This window comes from Mauremys mutica, chromosome 9 (assembly GCF_020497125.1).
Source record: "Mauremys mutica isolate MM-2020 ecotype Southern chromosome 9, ASM2049712v1, whole genome shotgun sequence".
Taxonomy (NCBI): domain Eukaryota; kingdom Metazoa; phylum Chordata; order Testudines; family Geoemydidae; genus Mauremys; species Mauremys mutica.
Window position 1 is genome coordinate 89097163 of NC_059080.1, and position 27833 is coordinate 89124995.

At 45.9% G+C, this 27833-nt stretch overlaps 2 protein-coding genes across 7 annotated transcripts in view; one reads left to right on the forward strand and one right to left on the reverse strand.

Annotated features, from left to right (window-relative positions):
- Positions 1-27833, reverse strand: part of PHC3 (polyhomeotic homolog 3) — a 105741-nt gene that overhangs the window by 29106 nt on the left and 48802 nt on the right. The window lies entirely within an intron of this gene.
- Positions 935-3657, forward strand: AKAP4 (A-kinase anchoring protein 4). The gene has a single exon (XM_045030540.1). It carries the CDS (start codon positions 1106-1108, stop codon positions 3479-3481), a length of 2376 nt encoding a protein of 791 aa, XP_044886475.1. The 5' UTR covers positions 935-1105; the 3' UTR covers positions 3482-3657.

Below are 27833 nucleotides of genomic sequence, written 5' to 3' on the forward strand. Positions count from 1 at the left end.
AGTGACTTGCTCATGATTTAACAGGAGATCTGTTGTAAAGCTGAGAACTGAACCTAAATTTCCTGAGTACCAGTGCAGTGATTTAACTACAAAACAATCCATCCTTTCCAGAGCTACAAGGTATGAAATAATCTACAAACAGAAATGTCATCTGGGAGATTTAACATTAATCTCACATGCCTATGGTAAATATTTTATAGGGAACAATCCTGCACTGGCAGAGAGATAGATCAGATAACAAAAAGTCTTTTCTATATATAATTTCTACGATTTTATGATTTTTCAACCATCTGATAATAGGGGGGTTAGGAGCTAGTTTGGTTTTATAATCTCAGTCACACTGCCTGTGCTTAGATTTACAGATTTTATTTTATTTCAGAGTAGAGGGGAAAAGATAGATACACAGGCTAGTCAAAGAGAAAAAGGAAGGAAGAAAACAAAAGAAAAAATGGGGAAGAGAAAAAGAGAATGAGAGAAAAAGCAGGGAATGAAAAGAGAAAATAAGACACTTTTCAAGTCTAGAGGTTTTTTGTTCAGCTATTATTGGTGAGCGCTGATCTTTGTGATGTCACCACTTCAGGGAGAACATCATGAGACTACCGCCATCTTCATTCCCAACTCCCTCTTCTAATAAAAAGGTAACCTCTGTCTTATACTATCAATATATTCACTGTATATCCAGAAAATGCAGTTTAATGCTAGTTTCTTTGTTAAGTGGTGCTGACTCCTTGTTTATGAAAAAATGTTTTTGTTTATATAGAAAACAAAGACAGAATCTCCATTCCCTCAGCCCACCTATCGGAAAACACCCTCCAAAACCAAAGGGCACAGATTTAACACAGGCTAAAGGAAAAAATGTATAGCAGCCCACTGCTAAAGCATTGCCAACACATCATAGGTTGGTGGTGAAACTGGTTCTTTGTGATGTCACTGCTGCTATAGAAACCATGAGTCAACACAGGTGAAGAGCTCATCTGGCAGTAGAAGAGCATGGAAAGCTGAGAGAGGAGGCAACATCTTGAGTCTGGCAGGGTCATCACAGAAGCTCAACTGATAAAAGAACACTCTACGGTCCTGGGTACGGTCCTATTATCAACCTGCAAAGATGTCTCAGGAAGTTGACTGGTTACACAGTCAGGCAGGTGTGTGTAAAGTAGACCTCTACAACCCTGATGAACAGAAGGACCAGGACCGGAAAGTGATCTGTTTTGTTGACGTCTCCAGCCTGAATGTAAAGGACAAAGATTCAAAAGCAAAGAAAGCTGCTAGCCAGTCCAGCAGCATCTCTGAACCTTCAAATGAACTTGATCTGGGAAATCTGGAGGAAAAAGAAGTCATTGTAATAAAGGACAATGAGAAGCATGATCATTCTAAAACTGAAGGAGCGGTATGTCTTTTCAAACAAGGTTCAACTGATGAACTCAGCGTTGTGAGCTGGCTCAACAATGACCTTCAGAAATATGCAGTTGGATTCCAGCATGCACTGACCCCTTCAGATGCCCCTCAGAAACGCAAAGTTAGCGAAACCTTCAATGATCCATCATTGTCCCAGAACAGTGACACATCTTTAAAGTCTGCCGGTGCCCAAAAGGGAAAGAGAGATCCAGATGATGTTTCATACTATGTAAATAAGCTCTGTTCTTTGGTTGTTCAAATGGCACGAAAAGAGATCACAGATAAATTGGAAGGCACTGCCAGTAAGTTTATACGTCAGGGGATTCATGGTTCAGCTGGTGAAGGGAAAAATAACAATTCCCGTGGTTCTGTGAGCAAAATCGCATCACAAATGGTGAATGAAGCCGTTGAAGCAAGCACACAGGACCCCCAGGGTAAACTACCATCCCCAAGACCATCTCAAGAAAAGACTACCAAGAAGGAAGATACTTCAGGTTCTAAGAGAACATCACTCTTCTATGGTGAGATGTCTAATCAAAATGGTTGTAAACAGGGGGGAAAGCCTGGAGATAAACAAATGTGTCAGCAAGCAAAACAGTCTGGGCAGGATGATTCTGGTACTTCTGTAAGCAAAGGGTTAATGGTTTATGCAAATCAGGTTGCTTCAGACATGATGTTCTCATTCATGAAGACCATGAAAGTCCAAAGAAAGGATGGTAAGACAACCCCAGCTTGTGTAGTTTTGAAGAAAGTAATCCTCAAACATACCAAAGACGTCATATCAGACTTGATAGACTCAACCATGAAAAATCTACATAACGTCACCGGGGTGCTCATGACAGACTCTGATTTCGTTTCCACGGTGAAAAAGAATCTATTCAATCTAGGAAGCCAAAAGTCTACTGAAATTTTGGAAGCAATGGTGAAACGCCTGTTTAAAGCCCTAGCAGGGGATGATAAGCAGACCAGGTCTCAAAGCCTAGCATACACATCACTTAAAACAGGCTCCCAAGACAGCAAATCTCAAGGCATGCAATTTACAGCAATGAAAAGTGAAATGCATAATCAAGGGAAGGACAAAGACCGAGGAGCCAGCAAGTGTCAATCATCATCAAGCAAGGATTCGGAAAAGCATTGCTCAATGGATAAGTATGCAAAAGACCTCATTGTGACGGCATTAATGTTGATACAACAACATCTATTACAACAGACAAATGGCAAAGACTCAGCACGTGAATCGGGTGCCACTTCGTTTGGATACGTGTCTCGTGATTCTCATTTTGAAAAGGCTGGGAGCAGCCAAAGTTCCAAGTCCCTTTCAATGGCTGCTGGATCAAGGCACTCAGGGGCAAAGAATGACCACCAACAACTTGACTCCCAAAAGGGGGACATATCAAGTATCCTGTTATCAATCATCCAGAAGGTCTTACGTGAGGCTGGTTTCAATATAGATGACAATTCCAGTGAAACAAACAGGAATTATAGAGATCCTGCCACCACTGATAGCAAGTCCAGCAAAAAGTCCTTATCTAAACAGCCCAGTTCAGCCATGGATCAGTTTGACAATATGGATCAGGTGAACAAGCAATTTATTGATCAACTGGTGGAATCTGTGATGAAGTTATGTCTATTCATGGCCAAAAACAATAGCCCAGATTTAGCTATAGGTGACCTGTTGGATGAACAAAATGCATTTGGTGCTTCATCCTCAAAAACGCCAGCAGTACCCAGGAGAAGTTCACAATCCAAGGGTAACGGAAAACAGCTATTAGGTTCATCATCTGGTTCTGAAGTGATTGTGAACAACCAGAATTCCAACAGCAGCTTACTGAACAAAGAACTCCAGGCTATCCTCCAGTGGATGGCTGCTTCCCACTTCAACGTGCCCAACCTGTCATTCATGAATGAAAATGAAGGGGATTTGAAGAAGCTTCCTCTGTTGGCTGAAAAAGCTGCCAAGAAGGGCTACAGCGTTGGGGATATTCTCCAAGAGGTAATGAGGTACTTTGAAAAACAACAGATGGCTGCTGCTGTGGGAAACATGCCTCGTTGTGGGCTGATGGACTGGTTGCTTGCTAACCTGTAAGCAAGTGCCGACTCTTCCTCCCTCTCATGTTACTTTGACCCAGCCCAAGCGCCCAAATCAAATCTTTGCTGGCGCAACAAATAAGAACATCACAACCCATTTGCAAGAGACAACACTGCATTGAATTCAACAGGTTGTCATACACTAGCTGGGCAAGATCATCAATAAAAAAAATTTAAAAAAGGAAGACTATTTTATTAAGTACTTCAGCAGAGTGTGAGATATACAAGGCACTAGCCAGAGCAATAACCCTGCTTCCCCACAGGTAGATATGAAAACTAGAGTAGGGTGAGGATGAAATGAAAAGATAGGAGGCAAAGAGAAGCAGTAAGCAGGGGGGAAGGGAGGTCCATCTGGGAGGTCCGTTGTTAGAAGCTTTCCTAGAGTAGCTTGAAAAGGATAGGTGTTGTGATTTCTATCAAGGTGTTGTCTTTGGACACTGATTGGACATTTTATCTTTCATATCAACCTTTGACTAGTAGGTGTCTGATAAGATTGGAAACTCCGCCCTCATCTTAGACAGAAAAGGAGTTTTCTGTGTCTTCTCCCTTTCAAAGACTACTAGCTCCTGCAAGGAATAAGGGGGAAATGTCTCCACTTCGCTGTCACTCTCCCAGACTATTTTTAAAATTTTCCTTCTGAATGAATAACCCCAGTGCTTGCCTGTGCTGTTACTCAGAGCTTCCTCAAGCAGTAGTAGCATTAAATTAACATAATTTTTACCAATTTTACTGCTGTCCACTGTCTTCCAAATAGTAGTAGTGAAACTGACTATAGTCTTATTAATTTCTTAATAACTGTTTAGCAAAGTACATGTCTTCAAAACTTTAAGGGCTAGAAATTTCATTATTTGAAAAAAATGAAAGCTTAGATTCTGTGGAAGATGGTATAAGATCCTTTCACAGTAAGCTGCTCACTTGCCCTGGTGAGTCTCTATTTCAAATTTCTTACTTCTGTAGACAGCATTTATTGTAAAACACTGCAAAAATGGAGTTTAGAAACACATCTGAATATTGAGAGAGTGGAGAGATGAGAGAATGCAGAAACCGATTCCTACAAATCTCTGACGATTTCCCAAGTAGGAAATAATACAAAATAAGGATTAGTTCCTGCCTTGACTTTTAAAATTAGTTTATCAGATACTTTCTAAATACTGTTCCCTACCCTGACTACCGCCTTCAAAAATCCCTTCCACTGTGTTAAAGCTTTTTTTGTGTCCAATTTTAACATTTTCTTAGCACCAGAATTTATTTTTTATTAGTTAATTACGCAATGGATATTATCTAGTAGGCATCCAATTGGAATAAACCTGGAATACATGTTTTGTTTCTATCTTTTTGAACACTGTATAGTTGATATTTAGGAATGAAATTAGCCTATACAATTTATATTGTCTATTATTATTTATACTGTGGCAATACCAAAAAATGCTGGCCACTTTGCAAATACAGAGGAAGAGATAGTCCTTATCCTGAAGAGTCCCTACCCTTGAAAGACAAAGTGTGGGGGCATAGGATATATATCATGCAAGCAAAACTATCAATGGGAAAATAGGTACATGTCATATTAGTTAAAAGTTTTGTTTTCTAAATACTAAACACACTTAAATTCCCCTCCTCCCTCTACCATTCAACCTCCTTCTGATGGGATATATACCTCACACTTGCACTAAAAGGGTTAACTGGAGCTAGAAAGTTCAATTAAGGTACCTGGAGGGTGGGCCAGGCCCGACTGAAGATGCAGCTCAGCGGGGGAGAAGTTGGGTGGTGAGCATAAAGGAAGAAAGATGAGAAGGAGGCTTACAGGGAGAAAGGAGAATTTTGAAGTTCCTCTCTGGTTGCTAGAAAGTAGAAGAAAGATCTAGAGAGGCAGACACCAGTACGCTCACGATGTGGCTATGGGAAAGGGCCTGAAGACAGGCCAAGGTCGTAAGATGTCCAGGGAGGTAGAGAGGAGTCTGAGTGAGCAGAAATTAGTTATTTGCCACAGGTTCCTGGACTGCGACCTGAAGAAGAGGGAGGGTCTGGATTTCCCTACTTGTTCACTGGAAAAGGTGGCACAGAAACACCCTGGTGCAAAGGGGAGGACGACTACTGAGTTTGGAGCTGGGCCTCCTAGGATGCACTGCTCTGCACCCTGCAGAGCCTGGGAAAGGGTGAAGAGTCTGCAGGGGGTGAGCCCAGACAGAGGAGAAGAGCTATATTGTCTTTCTTTGAGTTTATTGGACTCTTTTTACCCTGGAAGGGGTCAGATTAAACATGACATGGACAGAGAGCTGAGTCATGAGAAGAGGCAGACCACCACAGGGCCAAAGCAGCTGTTGGCAGAGGTGGAAGCCTACAATGCCACTTACAGCCACAAGGGGGTGCACCAGCAGTTAAGTCCATACCTCTACACTCCTAAAGTTCCCTCTCACAAGTCCCCAAGGTCATGTCCAGTACCCTTATGCCCTTTCTCTCCAAACAAACGAGCAATTCACTCCTAAGATAAACAGATGAAAAAACACAGAGTTGAGATGATGTAATATCTTGTAAGTACTGTGAAAAAAATGGGACTTCTGGAAGGATTTAAATGAGGAAAGTGGTGGTGCTCAGGAGAGACATTCCATATATAGCGGCAGATATGGAAGTTTTAACTTTTTTCCCCTCCTCCAGCAGGCAGTGTACCTTTAAAAATTACCTTTTAAAATTATAGGAATCATATGTAAGTGCAAGCACCATACAAAAGTTTTAGGAAAATGACAAGACAACCGCCTACTGAATCCTGGTTTCATAACAAATTCCTTTATTAAAGCAATAGAATATTGATCATGTTCTCTTCTGTCTGAGAGATACCAAACTGTATAATGAGGCAAAATCATTAACTTTATCACCTGAGAACCAAAGTAAACACTCTCTCCAGCCTAACAACCATAGGTTATCTCTGTAAATATGATTCTTACAACATTTAAACTCTTAACAGAGATTGAAAGGAGAGATGCTAAAGGAAAGTTGTCTTGGAACTTGAGGTATTTTTCAATCCCATAAACCAGGATTTTGGGAAAAGTAAACGATATATTAACATTCATCTGAAAACTAATGTTAAATGAAATAGTTTTAAGAAGGTTGCCATTTAAGGGGGGAGGGATAGCTCAGTGGTTTGAGCATTGGCCTGCTAAACCCAGGGTTGTGAGCTCAATCCTTGAGGAGACCGCTTAGGGATCTGGGGCAAAAATTGGTCCTGGTAGTGAAGGCAGGGGGCTGGACTCAATGACCTTTTGAGGTCCCTTCCAGTTCTAGGAGATTGGTATATCTCCAATTATTACCTTAAAAGCTTTTCAAATCTGTATACCAAAGGGATACTTTCTTCCCAAACTTTCAGAACTACCCTCTCCCTGCCCCCTTCCCCAATAATTTCAAGTAAATTACACGTTTGCTTTGGTTCTGACAAGTTACACCAGTATCACCATTAACTTGACACTATACTTAAACTACTATTTGTCATTTGGAAAGAGATCAGAATAGCACTGTTTAGAGATGTTACATATGAGGAATAGTAAGCAATCATATTAATAAAGGTTGTTTAACTTTTTGATACATTTTTGTCCAAGACCTTTAATCCTACTTTAAAGAAAAAAAATCTCCATTTTATTAACTCCCTTTATTCTCATCTTTACGTTGCAGTACAAGTTGCTTCTCTGAATTGCAGGGAAAGAGAAAGAGCAACAGTAACAACATTTAATACAGCAAAAGCTCTTAGTTACACATTAAGCTGTATTTTCAAAACATCTGCACACTTAAATACAAAACACAAGTGTGAAGTATACCCACTGCACATTTTCAAAGAGAAGTACAACCAGAGTGTAGTCGGCAGCATCTGGCCAGACGTGCTCACTAGGAAGGAAAGCACAGGTAAAAACGTTGCAATGAGCTTCCTACAGCAACTCCTCATTTAACGTCGTCCCGCTTAACGTTATGTCCCTGCTCAATTAGGGAACATGCTCGTTTAAAGTTGTGCAATGCTCCCTTAGAACGTTGTTTGGCTGCCTGCTTGTAAGATTCTCTGGAAGAGCAGCGAATTTACAAGGGAGTATTGCACAAGTTCCGCTTCGCCACCTCCTCCTCCCTCCCAGTGCTTCCCCCTCCACCAAACAGCTGTTTAGCGGCACTTAGGTTTTTCTAGGAGGGAGGGGGAAGAGTGGAGACATGGGGCTTCTCCGCTCCTTCCCCTCCCTCCCAGCACTTCGCGCTTAGGACTTTCTGGGAGAGAGGGGCAGGAGCGGGAAAGCGCTGCAACTCTTCTCCTCCCCCTCCCTCCCAGAAAGTCCTAAGCGCCACCAAACAGCTTGGGGGGGCGGGAAGGATTTGGCATGCTCTGGATAGGAGGTGAAGTGGGGGTGGGAAGAGGTGGGCCTGGAGTGGGGACAGAAAGAGGCGGGCCTGGAGCATTTCCGACAAAGTCCAAGCCTGTCCTTCTCCGGGGAAGCTGCCGCTGATGCAGCAAAGGTGTTTCCTAGCATCCTTGCCTGCAGTGGGCTGGGCACTTCCCAACCACAGTACAGTACAGTACATAATGCCTTTTGTCTGCCCCCAAAATATTTCCTTGGAACCTAACCTCCCGCCTTTACATTAACTCTTATGGGAAAACTGGATTCGTTTAACGTTGTTTCACTTAAAGTTGCATTTTTCAGGAACATAACTACAACGTTAAGTGAGGAGTTACTGTACTTAGTGACCACTTCAAACCACCTGCCTTTCAGTGGTTTATTAGATTAGCTATTTTACACACAAGTCAGACACACAGTCATCAGAAAGCACATCATGGCTGCTGGGCACAGCACCAGCAATATCTTTACAGCTTACATATGGGCCAATCCCTAACAGGACTAGAAAGGAAGCAGAGATGAAAACTCTCAGGTCTTGTATTTGGAACAACATCCAACCAAACTCCTAGCAAGAGTCACCAAACACAAGTAAGCAGAAATAAAACCAGTTAAACTGCCATTTTGAGTTTCCAGGGGGCAGAGAGACACAAAGGATTTATGCTATGCCAGTCAGGGGGAGGGAAGGAGAGGAGCCATCACTGTATGTAGATAGTGATGAGAAGTATGACTAATATGTGTAACGAGATGGGAATTTGCAAGAAACACTGTTTGCATCAGAAACCATTTTATTTCCTTCATCTGCCTAGAACAGTTCAGGAGTTACAGTCCAAAGATACCAATTTATTAGGGGAAGTGTGTCAAAAAAAAAAATTAAGTCCAAAGAGAGTAAACTCATAGTGCAGAGTGGCCATTCAGTCCCAGGTGACACAGACTAAATTCATTTTTGCATCAGGTGACTTTTCAAGGACTGAGGAAACCTATGGGAGCAGGAAAGGGCTACTATCTATGAATATATAGCACTCTTGCAACACTAAACACCCAACACAAACAATGGCACAGATACCAGGAGCATGTCATGAGCAGAAAGCTCTCAAAAGGTAGACACTGTCATGGCAGTTGAACACCAGGGTGGTAGGGTCTGAAGGCTTATTAACATAATGGACTCTAGTCACAGTAGAATCCCTATGTGGGTTACCATTGAGAACAGTTTACCTCAGAAGAGAAATGATGCACAAGATACTGCTCATCCTTTAAAAACCGTGATAATTACTGTTGAATCACATCTTCCCCCCAGCAAGAGTCATTCTGCAATTCCACATACTCTGCAGTTCAACAACCCAATACTCTGGCTAGCTGCTATGTTTTGTCCTGAGGTTTCTATGTCAGAGGTGAGAGCAGGCCATTGTGGGCTGCTGCCTGGCCTGCTAGAAGGGATTTTGACTACTTCTGCAGGGACTTGCTAGCTATTTGACTTGCCTGCTGTTTCCTGAGATATATTTCTCAGAGGATCCCTCACTCAACACCTATTAGCCCTTACTCCTCTCATCTCCAGTGGCAGTTTTTCCTGGTTTGTCCATATTTGTTCTGTGATCTTTGGGGTCCCTTCCTTTCAAGTTCATCCTCCTCCACTGTACAGAACTGAGAAAGGGAGAAATGGTTAAACTAAGTGGAAGGTAGGCAGAAATGTAAAAAAATATAAACCATGTAAGTCACCCCAATATTCCCCTCAAAACTGAGGCAACAGCTGGTGCTGTGCCCTACAATAATGTACTGAAATAAAAGTATTTGTGGCTTGTGTAAATGAACTGCTTTAGAGGGATGTCCAAAGCAGTCTCACCATCTATGAACCCAGACCAATTATAAACTCTCAAATACAAGTGGCCTGATATACAGAGGTACTGAGCATTCACTGCTCACTCTGATGACAGTGAGAATTGCTCAGCATCTCTAAGAATTAGGCCACTTTTATTTGAGTGCCTAAACATAGATTTAGGTGCCTATATTTAGTTCTATCATTTTGGCCTCTGTCTCGAAGATTCACGCATAAAGGGTCACCAGGCAGAGTCATTTCTCATTTTAACCAGTTAACTAAGGTAGCAGAAAGAAAAGAAAGAGAAAACCATTTCAAAATATAAAATAATGCTTTCCACTATATTATTTCAGTGATGTGGGCTAGTAATGAGCACTGCACTGGGGGCTAGGAATACTGAATTCTAGTCTTGGCTCAAAGACACACTCCCTTAGTGGCCTGGGTTGTCCAGTCTAAAAACAGAGATAATACCAACCCTCTCCAAAGAGCTTGAGCAAGGGGAGAAGCCTCTAGGAGATCAGGGAGACAAATCTGAAAGTTCAGATAAACACTGAGCTCTTGGTGCCTATCTAAACTGAATCACATAGCCTTTTGAGGTTCATAGATTGCTATGTTAAAGCTTAAGTGGGGACAGAAGAACATTCATACTATTACTGCTACTAAACATTACAAAGAGCTTCACATGTTTTACTGACATATTACTAATGAGTATTACTAGTTAAACAAAGGCACAGCTGAGCCATTACTGAACACAAATTGTTTACCAATGACTCCCAATGCAGTGTATTTAGTCCAGTTAAATATCACCTCCTCAAGGAAAAAGGAATCTTTTCATCCTTGTGAGCATGTGGCTTTGAGCAGAAAACTGGTAAGCACATACACTAATTCAGATGGAAATCAGATACTACTGTTGACAGAAACTTAGGGTGTAGCCTAACCAGACTATGTCTCTGTAGAGCATTGAGTTTCCCCCACTCTCCTACTGAGGTGATGGCCATTAAAAAGGCTAACTTCACTGGCAGGTTCAGTGGAACACAGTTGAGCCAGGCCCTGTGGATGAACCTCCAGTTGGCAAATCAAGTGAAACTGCCCCTGGGGAGGAAGTGGTTGCTGGCGTCCCACTTGCACGTCACCTCAAACGCCTTGCCCTGGTCCAGCTTCTGCTTCACCTTTTCCACATACTGGCAGCAGATGGCATCCTTCAGGATCCTCTCTAGCATGGTTCTAGCTTTCAGAGTGAGGATTGGGTGGTCCGTGTTCTTCACCTGTTGCATCAGGATTCCCAGCTCCTGGCGTCCCTTGCATCACGTCCAGGGGCAACCGATACGCTTCTCCAGTGATTAAATAGCATTGCGGACACGAGTCCAGAGTGAAGCAAAAAGTCTCCCCCATCTCTTCCAAATTCGCCTTCCAGCAAGCTGCTCAGGTAGGTGGCAACATCTTGGTTGGAGGGGGTCCTGGTGATTCACTTCTTGATGACATCCTGCATGGCACTTTCTGCGATGTTCCTCACCACGGCATCCAGGCACGTCAGAAGGCGGAAGGTGCGAGTGATCACTGCAATGTCGCACAGATCACCCATACGAGGGATGTTGGTGCTGCCCTACCTGTGCGAGATGTACACCAGTTCATTGCTGGCTCTCTGGGGAAGAAACATCCACTTCTTCACTAGCTGCCTGATGGTGTTGCTGCCTTGTTCAGAGGTACCTTCACCATGGCAGATCCTCTCAGGATGAATGACATATGGGGGATCAGGAAGGTGTTCAAGGCATTGATCGTCTGCCATGGTGTCAGTAGGGAGGAGTCGATCCTGGCCACATCTCACAGGATCTCAGCGATGGTATCCTCAGGTGTCTGCTGGACACGCAACCCATGGGCATGCCGAGATGTTGGTATGCTTGCCCGTCCTCGAGGAAGATCATAGGTTCACCCTAGATCTGAAAAGGCGTCACCTGGACCAAGTCCCTTCTACTGCCAGCAATATGCAGGGATGCACACTTCCTAGCATTGAAGCAGAGTCCCATCCAGTTGGCAGCCTGGCTGGTGATGTCGAGCATTTGTTGGAGATACTCAAGGTTGTCTGCGATCAGGACCAGATTGTCTGTGTAGCCCAGGATATCCACACTGTTGCCAGACAGGTCGAACTGCCTAGACCACTGGAAATGGCTCGAATGAGGGGCTTCATGGCTAAGTTGAAAACAATGGGGCTGAGGGGACAACCTTGCTTCATGCCGCTACAGATAGGAATTTCAGGCCTCTCTCCTTCCATGGAGCAGATGGTGGTGGTGAGGCCTTAATAAAGTTCCTGGATCAGTTGGAGAAAGTTTTCAGGCATCCCAAACTCTCGCAATGTGGCAAAAATGTGTTGGTGGGGCATCGATCCAAAAGCATTAGCCAGGTCGAGCCAGGCTATGGCACATTGCCTCTGTGCCCTCCTGGCCACGTGGATGGCAGCCTGAAGGACAAAGTTGTGTTCATAATAGCCTTCGCATGACATGAAGCCTTTCTGGATGGAGCTGATGGCTCTTCCATTCACAGACCAGATGCTAAACATTTGTATGCCCCTTCATGCTTCAGCCACCATACAAGAGGATATGCTTCCATGCTGATGATTGTTAAAACAAATAATGCGTTAATTAAATTTGTGACTGAACTCCTTGGGGAGAATTGCTTTGGACTGTTATCGAGCAGAACCCGTCATCAGCATGGAATGATGGTTGAAGCATGAAGGGACATGTGAATCTTTAGCATGTCTGGCATATAAATATCTTGCGACCCTGGCTACAACAGTGCCATGAGAATGCATGTTCTCACTTTCAGGTGACATTGTAAATATGAAGCAGGCAGCATTATCTCCTGCCAATGTAAACAAACTTGTCTGTCTGAGCGATTGGCTGAACAAGAAGTAGGACTGAGTGGACTTGCAGGCTCTAAAGTTTTACATTGTTTTATTTTTGAATGCAGTTATTTTTGTACATAATTCTACATTTGTAAGTTCAACTTTCATGACAGAGATTGCACTATAGTACTTGTATTGGGTGAATTGAAAAATACTATTTTCTTTTGTTTTTTACAGTGCAAATACTTGTAATCAAAAATAAATATAAAGTGAGCACTGTATACTTTGTATTCTGTGTTGTAATTGAAATCAATATATTGAAAATTTGGAAAACAGCCAAAAATATTTAAATAAATGGTATTCTATTATTGTTTAACAGTGTGATTAATCACGATTAATTTTTTTAATCGCTTGACAGCCCTAATATAAAGGTAGTCCAGAATTCTTTGAATCATAGTTTGAGTATGGAGGACACTATGGGTGACCTCCCAGATGGAGGATTACTTCTACTTGCTCTTGTTTTCTACTATTAAGGAGGACATTCTGGACTGCCACTGAACAGTATGTGTCCTCTGTAGTCAGCCACTGATAAAACATGCTGTGACGTATAACACCTGAGGATCTGGGTGCAGCACACACCTGTGATTCTGAGTTATCAAGTGCCTGGTTAGCGACAATAGCAAGGGTTCCCAGGTAGACAGCTTTTGTAGATCACAATACCAGGGCTGCCTGAGCTACAAGAATCAATTTGCCTCAATCTTGTTTCAACCTGAGAATGTCTCTGGGAATCAGGGGCACTTGTGGATATGCATATGCATAGAAACAGGAACCATTCAAAACTGACCCAGTGCTATGACCTATTCTGGAACAGAACTAGAGAAATTTCCTGCTCTATTGAGTCACAAACATGTCCACCTTCAGAAACCACCATACAAAAAAACACTCAAGCTAGAACCACTGAGTTGAGAGACCATCTGTGGTCTCATTTGAAGTATCTGCTCAAGCTGTCCACCAGGCCATTTGAACACCTAGCAAGTGAGAGGCTCTGAGACTGACGGAGCTCCAATATACAGAAATTCCACAACTTGACCGCCTCCTGGCACAGGCTGTCTGACCTAGCGCACATAAACCACCCTGTAACGTTGTTAGAGAACCTGGACAGTCCTGAATGTGAGGCAGGAACTGCTCACAGGTACAGAATATTACACACAAGTCAAGAACATATGCGTAACCTGGCCTCGTGGGCAGTCCACAAAGCCTGAGCCTGAAGATCTCCCAAATGTGCTCCCCACTCATGGCTGAAGCACTGTTATCAAAGTGATTGAAGGGAAAGGTTGAGAAAACAGGACATCCCTCTTCCCCATATAGTCTTGGCTCATCCACCAGTTCAGAGACATTTACACTTTGCCTAGAATGCATACCAGCCTGTCCAGATGCTGAATCTGAGAGTGACAGACTCACGTTAGCCACGTCTACTTTTCCCTGAGGTAGAGATGGGCATGAGAGGTCACATAAGTACATGCTGCCATGTGACCTATGAGCCTGAGGCAATTCCTTACTGTGGTTCATGGCTGATCCTTGAGCAAAGCATAGAGGTCTACTACAATCTGGATTCTGGGGAAAGGCAGGAAAACCCTGTCAAAAATTGAATCCAGGACCATTCTAATGAACTCTATTCTTTGTAGAGGTGATAATGTTGACTTTTCAGTTTTCAGGCCCAGGATGCTGTATGTTCAGATTGTGCAATGGATAGCAGCCTCTACTTGGTGTCTGGAGTGATCCCAAAGCAACCAATCATCCAAGTAAGGCTACACAGACATCTTGCTGGCACAGATAGGCAGCTACCACCATACATACCACCATGGTGAAAACCCAGTGTTGATGATAGACAGAAGGACAGAACAGAATGATGAACTGTAATTATCTCATACCATCAACCTTAGGAACTTCCTGTGACTTGGGTGGATCGCCACATGAAAGTAGGTATCTTGTAAAGTTGAGAGTACCACACCAGTCTCCTGAATCTAGAAAAGGGATAACAATAGCAAGAGACACCATATGGAACTTTTACTTCTTGTTGTATTTATTTAGGTTCAGAAGATCTAGAATGAGTCTGAGACTGCTTTCTGGCTTTGGGTATTGGAAAGTATCAGGAATAAAAAACCCTGCACCAAAAAACATAGTATCTTTCACTTCTTGTCTTAGTAGAGACTGATGTGAGGGGGCCACAAAGAGGGACTGGGGTGGGTGGAAAAAGAGGGAATAGAAAGGAATTTCAGGATATGTCTCAATACCACAGTGCATAGCAGCCATTTGTCCAAGGTGATAGCCTACCATGCATGCAGGAAGTGGGACAATCTGTTCTGCAAGAGCAGGGAAAGAACAGCAAGCTCCTGTTAACAACACAGAAGTCAAACAGGATGCTTCAAGGCCTGTGGTTGCCCAGATGACAAGAAAGGGATAGAGAGCAGAGGCCTCCTTCTCTGAGACCTTTGCCTCCTCTTGAACTGATCAGGCTGCCTGAAGGTGAAATACTGCTGCCTCAGCTGGAACTGACAACAATATTTAGCCTTTTTTGTAGCAAGAGTGTACCGATCTAACAAATTTAGGACTGCTCTAGAGTACTTAGTGCGCATAAGCTTCATATATTTTGGATCAGAATAAGGCACATCCCTCGAAAGGGAGGTCCCTCAATAGTCTGTTTCACCTCTGAAGGAATCCCCTAGGACTACAACCAGGAGGAATGGCACATAGTCACTGCCATCCCCCTAGCCCTAGCCCCAGAATCTCATGAGTTCAAGGAAGCTTGCAGAGCTGAACGAGAGACCAACTAACCTTCTGCAACAAGGGGTTGGAACTGTTCCCTACAGCAGTGGTTTTCAACTTATGGTCAGTGGATCCCTGAGAGTCCGCAGTTTATGCCTAAGATTTCCAAAGGGGTTCACACATCCATTTGAAATTTTTTAGAAGTCCGCAAATGAAAAAAGGTTGAAAACCACTGCTCTCAAGCTTTCTAGCAGTTTATTTGCAAACTGAGAGATTGCCTCCCAAGTAGGAAACATCTATATTTCACACAGCAGCGTGTAAAGTACATACACTGCATGCACCTCTAGCGTGGGTATAAACATCAGTGAGGCACTTCTTAGGCAGATAAAGACATAGCTGTATAGGGTACATAGCTTAAGGGTTCAGCTCTCTACACGCTGAAGTAGCACCTTCCCAGTCTACACTGTTATTTTCAGCAGCGTAGTCTCCCAACTGCCAGAGTCTTGCCATGCCACAGAGAAAAGCTCCAGCAGCAGGGAAAAGCTCTGGCAGCTCCCGGCTGCTGGAGCCACTTCCTGCCACAGAGGGCTGTATGAGCCTTTTCCCACTGCAGGGAAAGACTTTAGCAGTGGGGAAAGTCTCTAGCAGGGGGAGGCAATGGGGAAAGAACCCACTCTGGGAGTCTTTCCCTTATGCCTCCCCCTGCCAGAGCCTTTCACTATCATGTGTAACTAAACACCAGTGTGGACACAGCCTGCTTTTTCACTCCCATGTGTAACTACACGTACCCTATTTGCCACTATCAGTTGTGTGCAGCATACATCTACCCTTAGAATAATCATATCTGGACATTAAAGCCCAGCGATTGGCAGTGATTGGAGTAAATTTGCTGTGGAATAAGTCTTTCCCCCAAAGAGCTCTAACTTCTTTGTATCTTTCACTTTGGGAGTAGCCTTAGTGCAGTCTTGCCGCTGCTTCTCGTTTACTGAAACTACTACTAGAGAGCCCAGCATAGGGTGTGAATAAAACTGCTCAAATCCCTGGGATGGAACCTGGTATTTACATTCCGTTTGTGGAATGGACAAAGAGGTATGGCACAGGGTCTTGATAGATCTACCCATAAATTAGGCCATCATGCAGCCTACCTTTCATGCCAAGGCCACATGTAAAATATCAGTTTGTGCAGGGGTTCTCAAACTGGGGGTCTGGACCCAGAGGGTCATGAGGTTATTACATGGGGGGTGGTGAGCTGTCAGCCTCCACCCCAAACTCCGCTTTGCCTCCAGCATTTATAATGGTGTTAAATATATAAAAAAGTGTTTTTAATTTATAAGAGGGGTTGCGCTCAGAGGCTTGCTATGTGAAAGTGGTCACCAGACCAAAAGTTTGAGAACCACTGAGTTTGTGGGTATTCTCTTCCACTAGCTTATGAAGAGAAACATCCATTCGCCAGAGGAGCTGGCATCCTTTAAAGTCATCTAGTATGGGAGAGCAGGTCTCTGGAACCAGGACCTCATCTGGTGATGAGATTGATGCATTAGAGGGAGGCAAGGGAGGAACCTCTTGAGGTTGGTCCTACAATGCTGGGGCAGGCTGCTGTTCCGAAGCAGGCTGAGTTAAGTCCAGCAATGCTGAGTCAAAAGGTAGATTGGCACCGAGCATGACTAGCATCTCTCATACATGATCTGCTCCTGTGAGACAGTGGAGATATTGATTTGGATCATGAGGGCATCCCCCCAAGGCATTCAATACAGCTAGTGAGGAGGCTGGTATGGCCCCAGATCACAGTTGTGCCTGCATCAAGTGTTGTAATCTCTGGCTCTAATCTCCTCATATCTCCTTTTGTGGGTATGAGAACAGGGCCTGGAGGAAGCCCTAGACTGTCAGTAGCATGAGACCCAAGAGCCCACCTCGGATTCTGACAAAGAAGTGGAATATTCTGAGAGCCAAGGTGGCACAGTACTGGGAGCAGGTATCGGAGACTGACCAGGATCTATTCCAGGAACTTGGTACCAGAGAAAGCATGGACAGCTTCCTGGTTGCTGGTATTGTGTGACAAAACAGAGATAATACAGAAGTGGAGGAGCCTGAAGAAAGTGTAGCAGGCCTATGGTTGATGTGTCCACAGCATACTGCCAGAGCGGATGAGAACAGTACTTGGAATGGTGCTGGATGAGGGTCTTCACCCTGAATTAACAGCAATGGTGGCCTGCAAGACGTAATAGGTCTCTCACTGCCACACAGGCCTCTAGCATTGTCAGTACCGATGAAGGCAGATGTTCCACTAGGATCAGAGATGCCGGATATAGTGTCAAAACAGTGGAAGTAGCCAGTCTCAACCGTCCCTTGGAGGACACCAGAGTTAACGTCTAAGGTCAATGAGAGTCAGTGTGAGCCAATACCAGAAAGTGGGGAGCCAAAGGGCATGCTCTACCATTGGCACCAGAATGAACCTCTGTGGAGGAATCTTGCAGCACAAATGTCAAAGAGCCCAATACCAACTTCTTCTTATACTTCTGAGGCGGGAATTGGTCCGATGTCTTAAACCTTGAAGATGATGGTCCCAGTGACAGGGATCTCCTATGGCTCCTATTTGCCAGTAAAATGGGAGGAGTACTCTGGAAAGGAGTCATCAGTTAAATACCCTTGGAGAACAAAGGGGTTTCAGATATTGGTCTAAGGGAAACCTCCATAAGAATATACTGAGGGTGCTCTTCCTGCAGCTTCTTTGTCCTGGTCTTGAAGCCCTGGCAAATTGAGCATCTGTCTCTTACAGGGCCATCATCCAAGCACTTAGGATAGCAGGAATGAGGATCACTGCCAGGCATCAGCTTTCAGCAACCACAACAAGGCTTGAAACCTGAGGACGTTGGCATGGGATCCCTCGGTACAGGGCAACAGCCTGAAGCCTGCCTTACTCAGAAAAATTAACAGAAAGCTTCTAACAAAAAGGAAAATAAAAAAAATGTGCAATGAACAAAAACAGAACCACTAGGAAGAATAAGTATGTATCCATAACTCTGTTCCCAAAGAACAAGGTGGTAAACAGACTGCTCTGACTACAAACGGTAAGAAGGAACGGAAGGAGTGGAAGGGTGTAACCATCCTTTACTGTCCTTTGGAATACAAGGAGCCTTGGTGTGGGTGGGGCTGCCTCTATAGCAACTGCTAGGGAAAACTCTCTGGCACAGGTGCACAAGACATGTAAATACCTCCAGTGTAATGGACATATGCAAGCACTCAAAGAAAGTATATTGTATTGCACAACATACGTGACAAATTGGGTTGGAAAAACAGCAAAATAAAAGGAAAAATACTGCAGTATCTGCTGTATGATATAAAATACTTAACAGAAGTACAAAATGGGTTATTGATATACAAGAATTTTTTTAGTTCTGGGCATCTCAGAATCTGGAAGAATACTGACAAATTGGAAAGAGTTCGGAAAAGAGCAAATTATTGGAAGGCTGAAAGAAATGATTTATGAGGAAAGATTAAAAGCACTAAATATGTATCTCTTGGCTACGTTAGACATCAGAGGAACGTGTTGTATGCAGTGTAGTTGTGTCTCTAATATCCTGGGACCGACATGGCTACAAGGTGGGTGAGAATATATTTTTTAATTGGACCAACTTCTGTTGGTGAAAAAGAAAAGCTTTTAGACCTGAAGAAGAGCTCTGTGTGGCTCAAAAGTTTGTCTCTTTAACCAACGGAAGTTAGTCCAATAAAAGATATTACAGAGACAAGATGGGTGAGTTAATCAGAGGAACATAACAGTTTAAGTGTAAGAGTGTCAACATCAACAAATGGAGAGGAATTATTTAGTGTGATGTAGTGCAGACTGGAAGGGATGTATTTTAAGAACTGTCCTAGACTACAGTTTTTGGTTGTACTGCAACTCGAATTAATTGGTTCCAGCTAACTCAAATTAGCATTGTAAATGCTAATCTAGACACTCTCAAAATATTTGTTTTTGGTTAACCTGAGTTACATCACAAACAAAATTTCAGTCTAGACAAACGGTGGAAATAACTGGATAAAATTAATAAAAGAAAACTCTAGGCAGATAACTAACTCCCTGACAGTGGCAGGTATTAGAATATGAAGTATGTATCCTAAGCTAAGTGGTATAAGCCACAGCATTTGAGACATTTCAAATGATCACTGAAGAGAGAGTACTATAATCAATAAGGAACAATCATGCATTGACAAAGGAAAGAACTAGATAACCGAATAGGTTTTGACTATCTGAGATTGCTGTGATTTACTACACCAAAAATATAACTTCACCAAGGCCTGGTCTACACTAGGAGGTTATGTCGAATTTAGCAGCATTATATCGAATTAACCCTGCACCCGTCCACACAACGAAGCTATTTAGTGCGACATACAGGTCTCTTTAGTTCGATTTCTGTACTCCTCCCCGACGAGGGGAGTAGTGCTAAATTCGACATGGCCATGTTGAATTAGGGTAGGTGTGGATGAAATTCGACGCTAATAGCTCCGGGAGCTATCACACACTGCACCACTCTGTTGACGCTCTGGACAGCAGTCCGAGCTCGGATGCTCTGACCAGCCACACAGGAAAAGCCCCGGGAAAATTTGAATTCCTTTTCCTGTCTGGCCAGTTTGAATCTCATTTCCTGTTTGGACATCGTGGCGAGTTCAGCAGCACTGGCAATGATGCAGAGCTCTCCAGCAGAGGTGTCCATGCAATCTCAGAATAGAAAGAGGGCCCCAGCATGGACTGATCGGGAAGTCTTGGATCTGATCGCTGTGTGGGGCGATGAGTCTGTGCTTTCGGAGCTGCGCTCCAAAAAACGGAATGCGAAGATCTACGAGAAGATCTCCAAAGCCATGACAGAGAGAGGATACAGCCGGGATGCAACGCAGTGCCGCGTGAAAATCAAGGACCTGAGACAAGGCTACCAGAAGACCAAAGCAGCAAACGGACGCTCCGGATCCCAGCCCCAGACATGCCGCTTCTACGAGGCACTGCATTCCATTCTAGGTGCGGCCGCCACCACTACCCGACCACTGACCGTGGACTCTGAGGATGGGATAGTGTCGACGGCCGGTTCCTCGGAGATGTTCGCGGACGGGGAAGATGAGGAAGGAGATGAGGAGGACGAGGCAGTCGACAGCGCTTACAACGCTGATTTCCCCGACAGCCAGGATCTCTTCATCACCCTCACGGAGATCCCCTACCAACCCTCCCCAGCCATTAACCCGGACCCTGAATCAGGGGAAGGATCAGTCGGTAAGTGCTTTAAACATGTAAACATTTATTTTTAACAGAACAGGAATATTAACAATGGAAAAGAAGGTCAATATGTACGGGGATAGAACAGAAATCCTCTTGGGAGATCTCCATGAAGCTCTCCTGGAGGTAATCGAAAAGCCTCCGCATGAGGTTCCTGGGGAGAGCGGCCTTATTGCGTCCTCCGTGGTAGCACACTTTTCCACGCCAGGCTATCCTCAGGTACTCGGGTATCATTGCCTCGCAGAGCATGGCGGCATAGGGCCCTGGTTTTTGCTGGCTTTCACGCAGCATGCGGTCTTTATCTGTCTCACTGATCCTCAGTAGGGTGATGTCACTCATGGTGACCTGCTTTGAATTAGGGGAATGTTAGTATTGGGACTGCTTGCCTGTTCCTTTACATAACTGTAACCGGCGGTTTACAGCCACGCGGTGGAGGCAGGACAGGGGCAGCATACAGGGATCTTTCCCGGGGACAGCCGCGAGGGGGTGGGACAGGGGCAGAGTTCATGCTTTCCGGACTGCCGGCAGCAGGAACTGGCCAACGCTAGGAGTATTGCTTTGACCATTAAAGGAGGGCACTGCTATAAATTAAGTTTTAAGCAGCCAAAAGTCTACAGCTTACCATGTCTGCCTGCTACACGAATTCTGCTGCCCTGCCCCGCTTGTCTGATCTCCACTAAAAGGCCCCAGGCACTGAATGCAAAGGCCGAAAAGTCGACCTTGTCCTGAGTGCGCATGAGATAGGTGCTGTGCATGGTCTTGTTCACAGAGACAGACTAGACTATGTTCATTGTTCGCAAAAATGTATCTTTGTAAGGAATTCACTCCCTTTTTCCCATCACACAGCTGCGACTGTCTCCCGACCTACCCCGGCATCCCCCTCACAGAGGCTGGCGCAGATTAGGTGGCGAAAGAAAAGGACACGGGACGAGATGTTCTCAGAACTTATGGGCTGCTCCCGAGCCGAGGCGGCCCAGCAGACCCAGTGGAGGGAGAACATGTCGCAGTACCAGCGCTCACACAGTGAACGGGAGGACAGGTGGCGGCAGGAAGACCAGCAGGCGACTCAAACGCTGCTTGGACTAATGAGGGAGCAAACGGACACGCTCCGGCGCCTTGTGGATGTTCTGCAGGACTGGAGGCAGGAGGACAGAGCCCCACTGCAGTCTCTCTCTAACCGCCCTCCCCCGCCACAAAGTCCCATACCCCCCTCACCCAAAGTAACAAGAAGGAGGGGCGGCAGGGGCCGTGAAAACTGTCACTCCACCCCTGCAGAGTGCTCAAGTACAAGAAGGCTCATTCCCAAAATTTTGATAAGTCCTTTCCTTCCCGCCTCACCCAAGCCCCCGTCCCAGTTTCATCCCCTAACTGTCTAGTTGATAATAAAAAATACTTTTCTGTTAATTACTGTTTCCGTCATGTTCTTTTAGAGGAGACTGTGTTTGAAGGGGGAGAAGGGGGTTGGTAATTGGACAGGACAGTCACCTTTACCAGGGTACAGACATGGGGGCAGGTTCAGCAGCAGGTCACACACACAGTGCAGTCACTAGGCACCCTGGTCAGTCTGGGAGGTGTTTTTCATGTTCTGTGGGGGGGGGGGGGCTATGTGACTGTGGTGGGGGAGGGCGGTTAGAGATCTTATGCAGCGGTCCTTATCCTGGATCACAGAGCCACGCAGCAGGGGATCTGTAACCGTCCTTCCCCGCCACAAAGTCACATAGCCCCCACACACAGAGTCCCGAAAAGGAGGGATGGCAGGCTCCGTTGAAACAACCAGTCCGCCACTGCGGACCGCTCTAGGAGCAGGAGCCTGTTATTCCTCGAGTTTAGAAGTGGTCTTTACATCACTACACACCCTACCCACCACAGTCTGCGTCCCACTTTCAACCCTTTACCGAGAAATCAGTAATAAAGAAAACGGTGTTAATTAACAAAGTTCCATGTATTTTATTTTTAAACATGTGTGGGAAGGGGGGGAATGGGGTGAACGGGGTATGTAACTGCAGAGGATAGTCAACAGTAACTGGGTAAAGAAACGGGGGCAGGTTCAGCTTCTCTGTAAAGAAACTTAATAGTCACAGGTTACCCTGCTCACTGAGGAACCTAGCTTTCAAAGCCTCCCGGATGCACAGCGCTTCCCACTGGGCTCTTCTAATTGCACGGGTGTCTGGCTGGGCGTAATCAGCAGCCAGGCTATTTGCCTGAACCTCCCATCCTGCCATAAAGGTCTCCCCCTTGCTCTCACAGAGATTGTGGAGCACACAGCAAGCTGCAATAACAATGGGGATATTGGTTTCGCTGAGATCTGAGCGAGTCAGTAAGCTTCTCCATCTCCCCTTGAGACGTCCAAAAGGACATTCCACCACCATTCTGCACTTGCTCAGCCGGTAGTTGAAGAGTTCTTTGTCACTGTCCAGGGCGCCTGTATAGGGCTTCATGAGCCAGGGCATTAGCGGGTAGGCTGGGTCCCCGAGGATCACTGTAGGCATCTCTACATCCCCAAAAGTTATTTTGTGGCCCGGGAAGAAAATACCTTCCTGCAGGTGTCTAAACAGACCAGAATTCCTGAAAACACGCGCGTCATGAACCTTGCCTGGCCATCCGACGTTGATGTTGGTAAAACGTCCCCTATGGTCCACCAGTGCTTGCAGCACCATTGAAAAGTAGTCCTTTCGGTTAATATACTGGCTGGCCTGGTGGTCCAGGATAGGGATGAGAGTTCCATCTATAGCCCCACCGCAGTTTGGGAATCCCATCACGGCGAAGCCATCTATGATGACCTGAACGTTTCCCAGGGTCACTACCTTTGAGAGCAGTAGCTCAACGATTGCGTGGGCTACTTGCATCACAGCAAGCCCCACGGTAGATTTGCCCACGCCAAAGTGGTTCGCTACTGACCGGTAGCTGTCTGGCGTTGCAAGTTTCCAGAGGCCTATGGCCACTCGCTTCTGCACAGTCAGGGCTGCTCGCATCCGGGTGTCCTGCCGCTTCAGGACAGGGGACAGCAACTCACACAGTTCAAGGAAAGTTCCCTTACGCATCCTAAAGTTTCGCAGCCACTGATTCATCCCAGACCTGCAGCACTATGCGGTCCCACCAGTCCGTGCTTGTTTCCCGTGCCCAGAATCGCCGTTCCACAGCATGAACGTGACCCATTGCCACCATGATGTCCATGGCGCGGGGTCCCGTGCTTTGTGAGAGGTCTGTGCCACTCTCACACTTCATGTCCTCACCGCGCTGCTGTAGCCTCCTCGCCCGATTTCTCACCATCTGACTGTGAAAAAGGTGGACGATAAGGTGCGAGGAGTTGACAACGGTCATAACTGCAGCGATGATCGCAGCGGGCTCCATGCTCGCAGTGCTGTGGCGTCCGTGCTGTCACTCACCAGAAAAGTGCGCGAACTGATTGCCCGACGGCGCTTCCAGGGAGGGAGGGCGGGAGTGACGGTTGAATGACGACAGTTACCCAAAACCACCCTCGACACATTTTTTCCCCCAGCAGGCATTGGGGGCTCGACTCCGAATTCCAATGAGCAGCGGGGACTGCGGGAACTGTGGGATAGCTGCCCACAGTGCACCGCTTCCAATGTCGACGCTTGCCCCGTTAGTGTGGACTCACAAAGTCGAATTACTGTCCTTAGTGTAGATACACACGTTCGACTTTGTAATATCGGTTCCACAAATTCGATTTAAGTAGAATCGAACTACTCTGGTAGTGTAGACATACCCCAAGAGTCACATAATCTTCCTTAGGCTATGTCCACATAGCAGCTGGGAGATGCGATTCCCAGCTTGGATTAACATACATGTGCTAGCTCTTCTTGAACTTGTATGCTAAAAATAGCAGTGTGACCACAATAGCCATGGCAGTAGCTCCAACTAGCCACCTGAGTACAAACCTGTCTGACGTTCTAGATATGTACTTGAGTGGCTAACCCAGGGGTGGGCAAACTTTTTGGCCCAAGGGCCACATTGGGGAATAGAAATTGTATGGTGGGACATGAATACTCACAAAATTGGGGTGGGGGTACAGGTTCCGGGGTGGGGCTGGGGATAAGGAGTTTGGGGTGTAGGAGGGTGCTCTGGGCTGGGACCAAGGGGTTCAGAGGGTCGGAGGGGGATCAGGGCTGGGGCAGGGATGTGGGAAGGGGTGCAGGTTCTGGCTGGGGATGCGGGCTCTGGGGTAGGGCTGAGAGGTTTGGGGTGTAGAGGGTGCTCTGGGCTGGGATCGAGGAGTTTGAAGAGCCGGAGGGGGATCAGGGCTGGGGGTTGGGGTGTGGCGCATGTCCTTTCTCCGGCTCCTATGCAGAGGCATAGCCAGGTGGCTCTACACGCTGCCCCATCCTCAGGCACCGCCCCTGCAGCTCCCATTGGAGTGCATAGGAGCTGGAGCGGGGCCATGCTGTGGCTTCCGGGAGCCGCGTGATGCAGCTCCTGAACCAGTGCCCCAGCCGGAGTGGGGCCAAGCCGTGTGGTCCGGCCCCTGACCCAGCGCCCTGGCCGGAGCGGGATCGAGCCGCGTAGTGCGGCTCGTGGGCCAGCTTAAAATGGCTCGCAGGCTGGATCCAGCCCGTGGGCCGTAGTTTGCCCAACCCTGGGCTAACCCAAGCTGTCACCATGGCCAAACTTCTGTTTTTAACATACTAGTTTGCGCAGAGCTAGCACATGTATGTCTACCTGATCAGAGAATCACACCTCCCAGACGCCATGTAGACATACTCTTAGGCTTTTTAGGACACCAGAACTTGATGAGCCAGACATTTCTGAAAAAACTAGGGAAGATATAGCAGTTCATTGTAACTGGGTTCACTGTTGCTATGGTCACTAAGAAACCAAATGATCTAACTCCCAATGTTCTTATGTCATAAAGCCAAATCTAACAGGAACTGGGCTCCGTGCTGGTAGTCTAATGAAGTCAGTCTTGATAACCATTATCTTCTCTATGATGGAAGGAGCAGATTACTTTCTTGCCTCTTACTGTTGCTTTGTATTGTATCGTAGGGTGGCATGGGTGAAGACTGAGTAGCAAAATTCTCTAACATGGTGAAGAGGAAGAGCCACAATAGCTTCAGCAATTCTACAACAAATTTAGCTTCATGTTGGGCATGTCAATTGAGAAGAAGGTAAGTGGAAATTGCTGTGTCACAGCCAGCATCATGTGCTATTTTGTCTCCGCAGCTGTAGTCCTGCAGTGGTAATGGGAGCTGGGATACTTTCTCACAGCCTGTTACATTATTCACTTTGCTCACTCTGGCATCACTCAAAATGCTACAGTATTTATCTTATGTCACTGAGAAATTGTTAGGACTTGATGATTGAGAACTAAGGATGTGACAAAGGGTTTTTACAGTTGCAGTCTAGCTAATGCATGGGTTGACATATCCATATACCTTTGGGCACTGTAACAACGTTTTCAAAAATTGTGAGAATATTTTATCTTGTAAAAACAAACAAATTAAAATCTGAAGGATGCCGTCAACATGCTGTGGCCCGTATGTAGGGAGACAGTATTGAGTCATAGGCCTTCAACAGAAAAGGCCAAGACTTCTGTTTGTGCAAGATTTTAATGTGGGAACAGGGGCAGCTAATAAACGGTCTTGTTTTTCTGCAGAAAAAAGCAGAATGGCGTAGAAGGGAGGAAGCTAGAGGAAGGAGAGAAGAAAAAGGATCAAGCAGCTACTGTGCAAGAGGGGCAGAACTACGTGAGTGATGCTTCATGGTCTATGGCTTTCAAGGAGAGTCAGGGTATGTCTACACTACGGGATTATTCTGATTTTACATAAACCGGTTTTGTAAAACAGATTGTATAAAGTCGAGTGCACGTGGCCACACTGAGCACATTAATTCGGCGGTGTGCGTCCATGTACCGAGGCTAGTGTCGATTTCCGGAGCGTTGCACTGTGGGTAGCTATCTCGTAGCTATCCCATAGTTCCCGCAGTCTCCCCTGCCCATTGCAATTCTGGGTTGAGATCCCAATGCAAAAACACTGTCGCGGGTGATTCTGGGTAAATGTCGTCACTCAGTCCTTCCTCCGGAAAAGCAACGGCAGACAATCATTTCGTGCCCTTTTTCCCTGGATTGCCCTGGCAGACGCCATAGCATGGCAATCAGGGAGCCCGTTTTGCCTTTTGTCACTGTCACCATATGTGTACTGGATGCTGCTGACAGACGTGGTACTACACTGCTACACAGCAGCATTCATTTGCCTTTGCAAGATAGCAGAGACGGTTACCAGTCATATTGCACCGTCTGTCATGCCATTGTAAATTAGCGATGAGATGACGGTTATCAGTCATTCTGTACCATCTGCTGCTACCATGGGTGCTCCTGGCTGGCCTCGCTGAGGTCGGCCGGGGGCGCATAGGGAAAAATGGGAATGACTCCCTGGGTTTTGTCTAAAAATAGAGTCAGTCCAGCCTAGAATATGGGGCAAGTGTACTAGAGAACCAGAGAGCACAGTCGCTTTGTGTCAGAGTCCCAGAGATCCCGCAGAAATGATGAGCTGCATGCCATTCTAGGGGGTGCCCCTGCAACAACCTCACCTGTTGCTTCCCTCCTCCCCCAACCCTCCTGGGCTACCGTGGCAGTGTCCCCCCATTTGTGTGATGAAGTAATAAAGAATGCAGGAATAAGAAACACAGACTTTTTAGTGAGATAAAATGAGGGGGAGGAAGCCTCCAGCTGCTATGATAGTCCAGGCAGGACATTAAAGGGTAGGGGGGAAGAGGAGACCAGCCTTCCGTTGCTATGATAGTCCAAGCAGTACAGAATCTTTTCTTTAGACATGACGGGGGCGGGGGGGGGCTGATGGAGCTCAGCCCCCAGTTGCTATGATGAGGACGGTTACCAGCCATTCTGTACCATCTGCTGGGAATGACCAGGAGTCATTCCTATTTTTACCCAGGTGCCCCCGGCCGACCTCACCGAGGCCAGCCAGGAGCACTCATGGGCTGATGATGAGAACGGATACCAGTCCTTCTGTACTGTACCATCTGCCACCGGGGAGGGGAGAGGAGAGGATGCTACTGTTTAGCGCTCCAGCACCCCATCTACCAGCAGCATGCAGTAGACATAGGGTGACATTAAAAATAGGCGAGAAACAATTTTTTTCCCTTTTCTTTCGGGGGGGGGAGGGTGTAAATAGACAACATACACCCTGAAACACCTGGGAAAATGTTTTTGATCCTTCAGGCACTTGGAGCCCAGCCAAGAATGCAAATGCTTTTCGGAGACAGCGGGGACTGTGGGATAGCTGGAGTCCTCAGTACCCCTTCCCTCCCTCCATGAGCGTCCATTTGATTCTTTGGCTT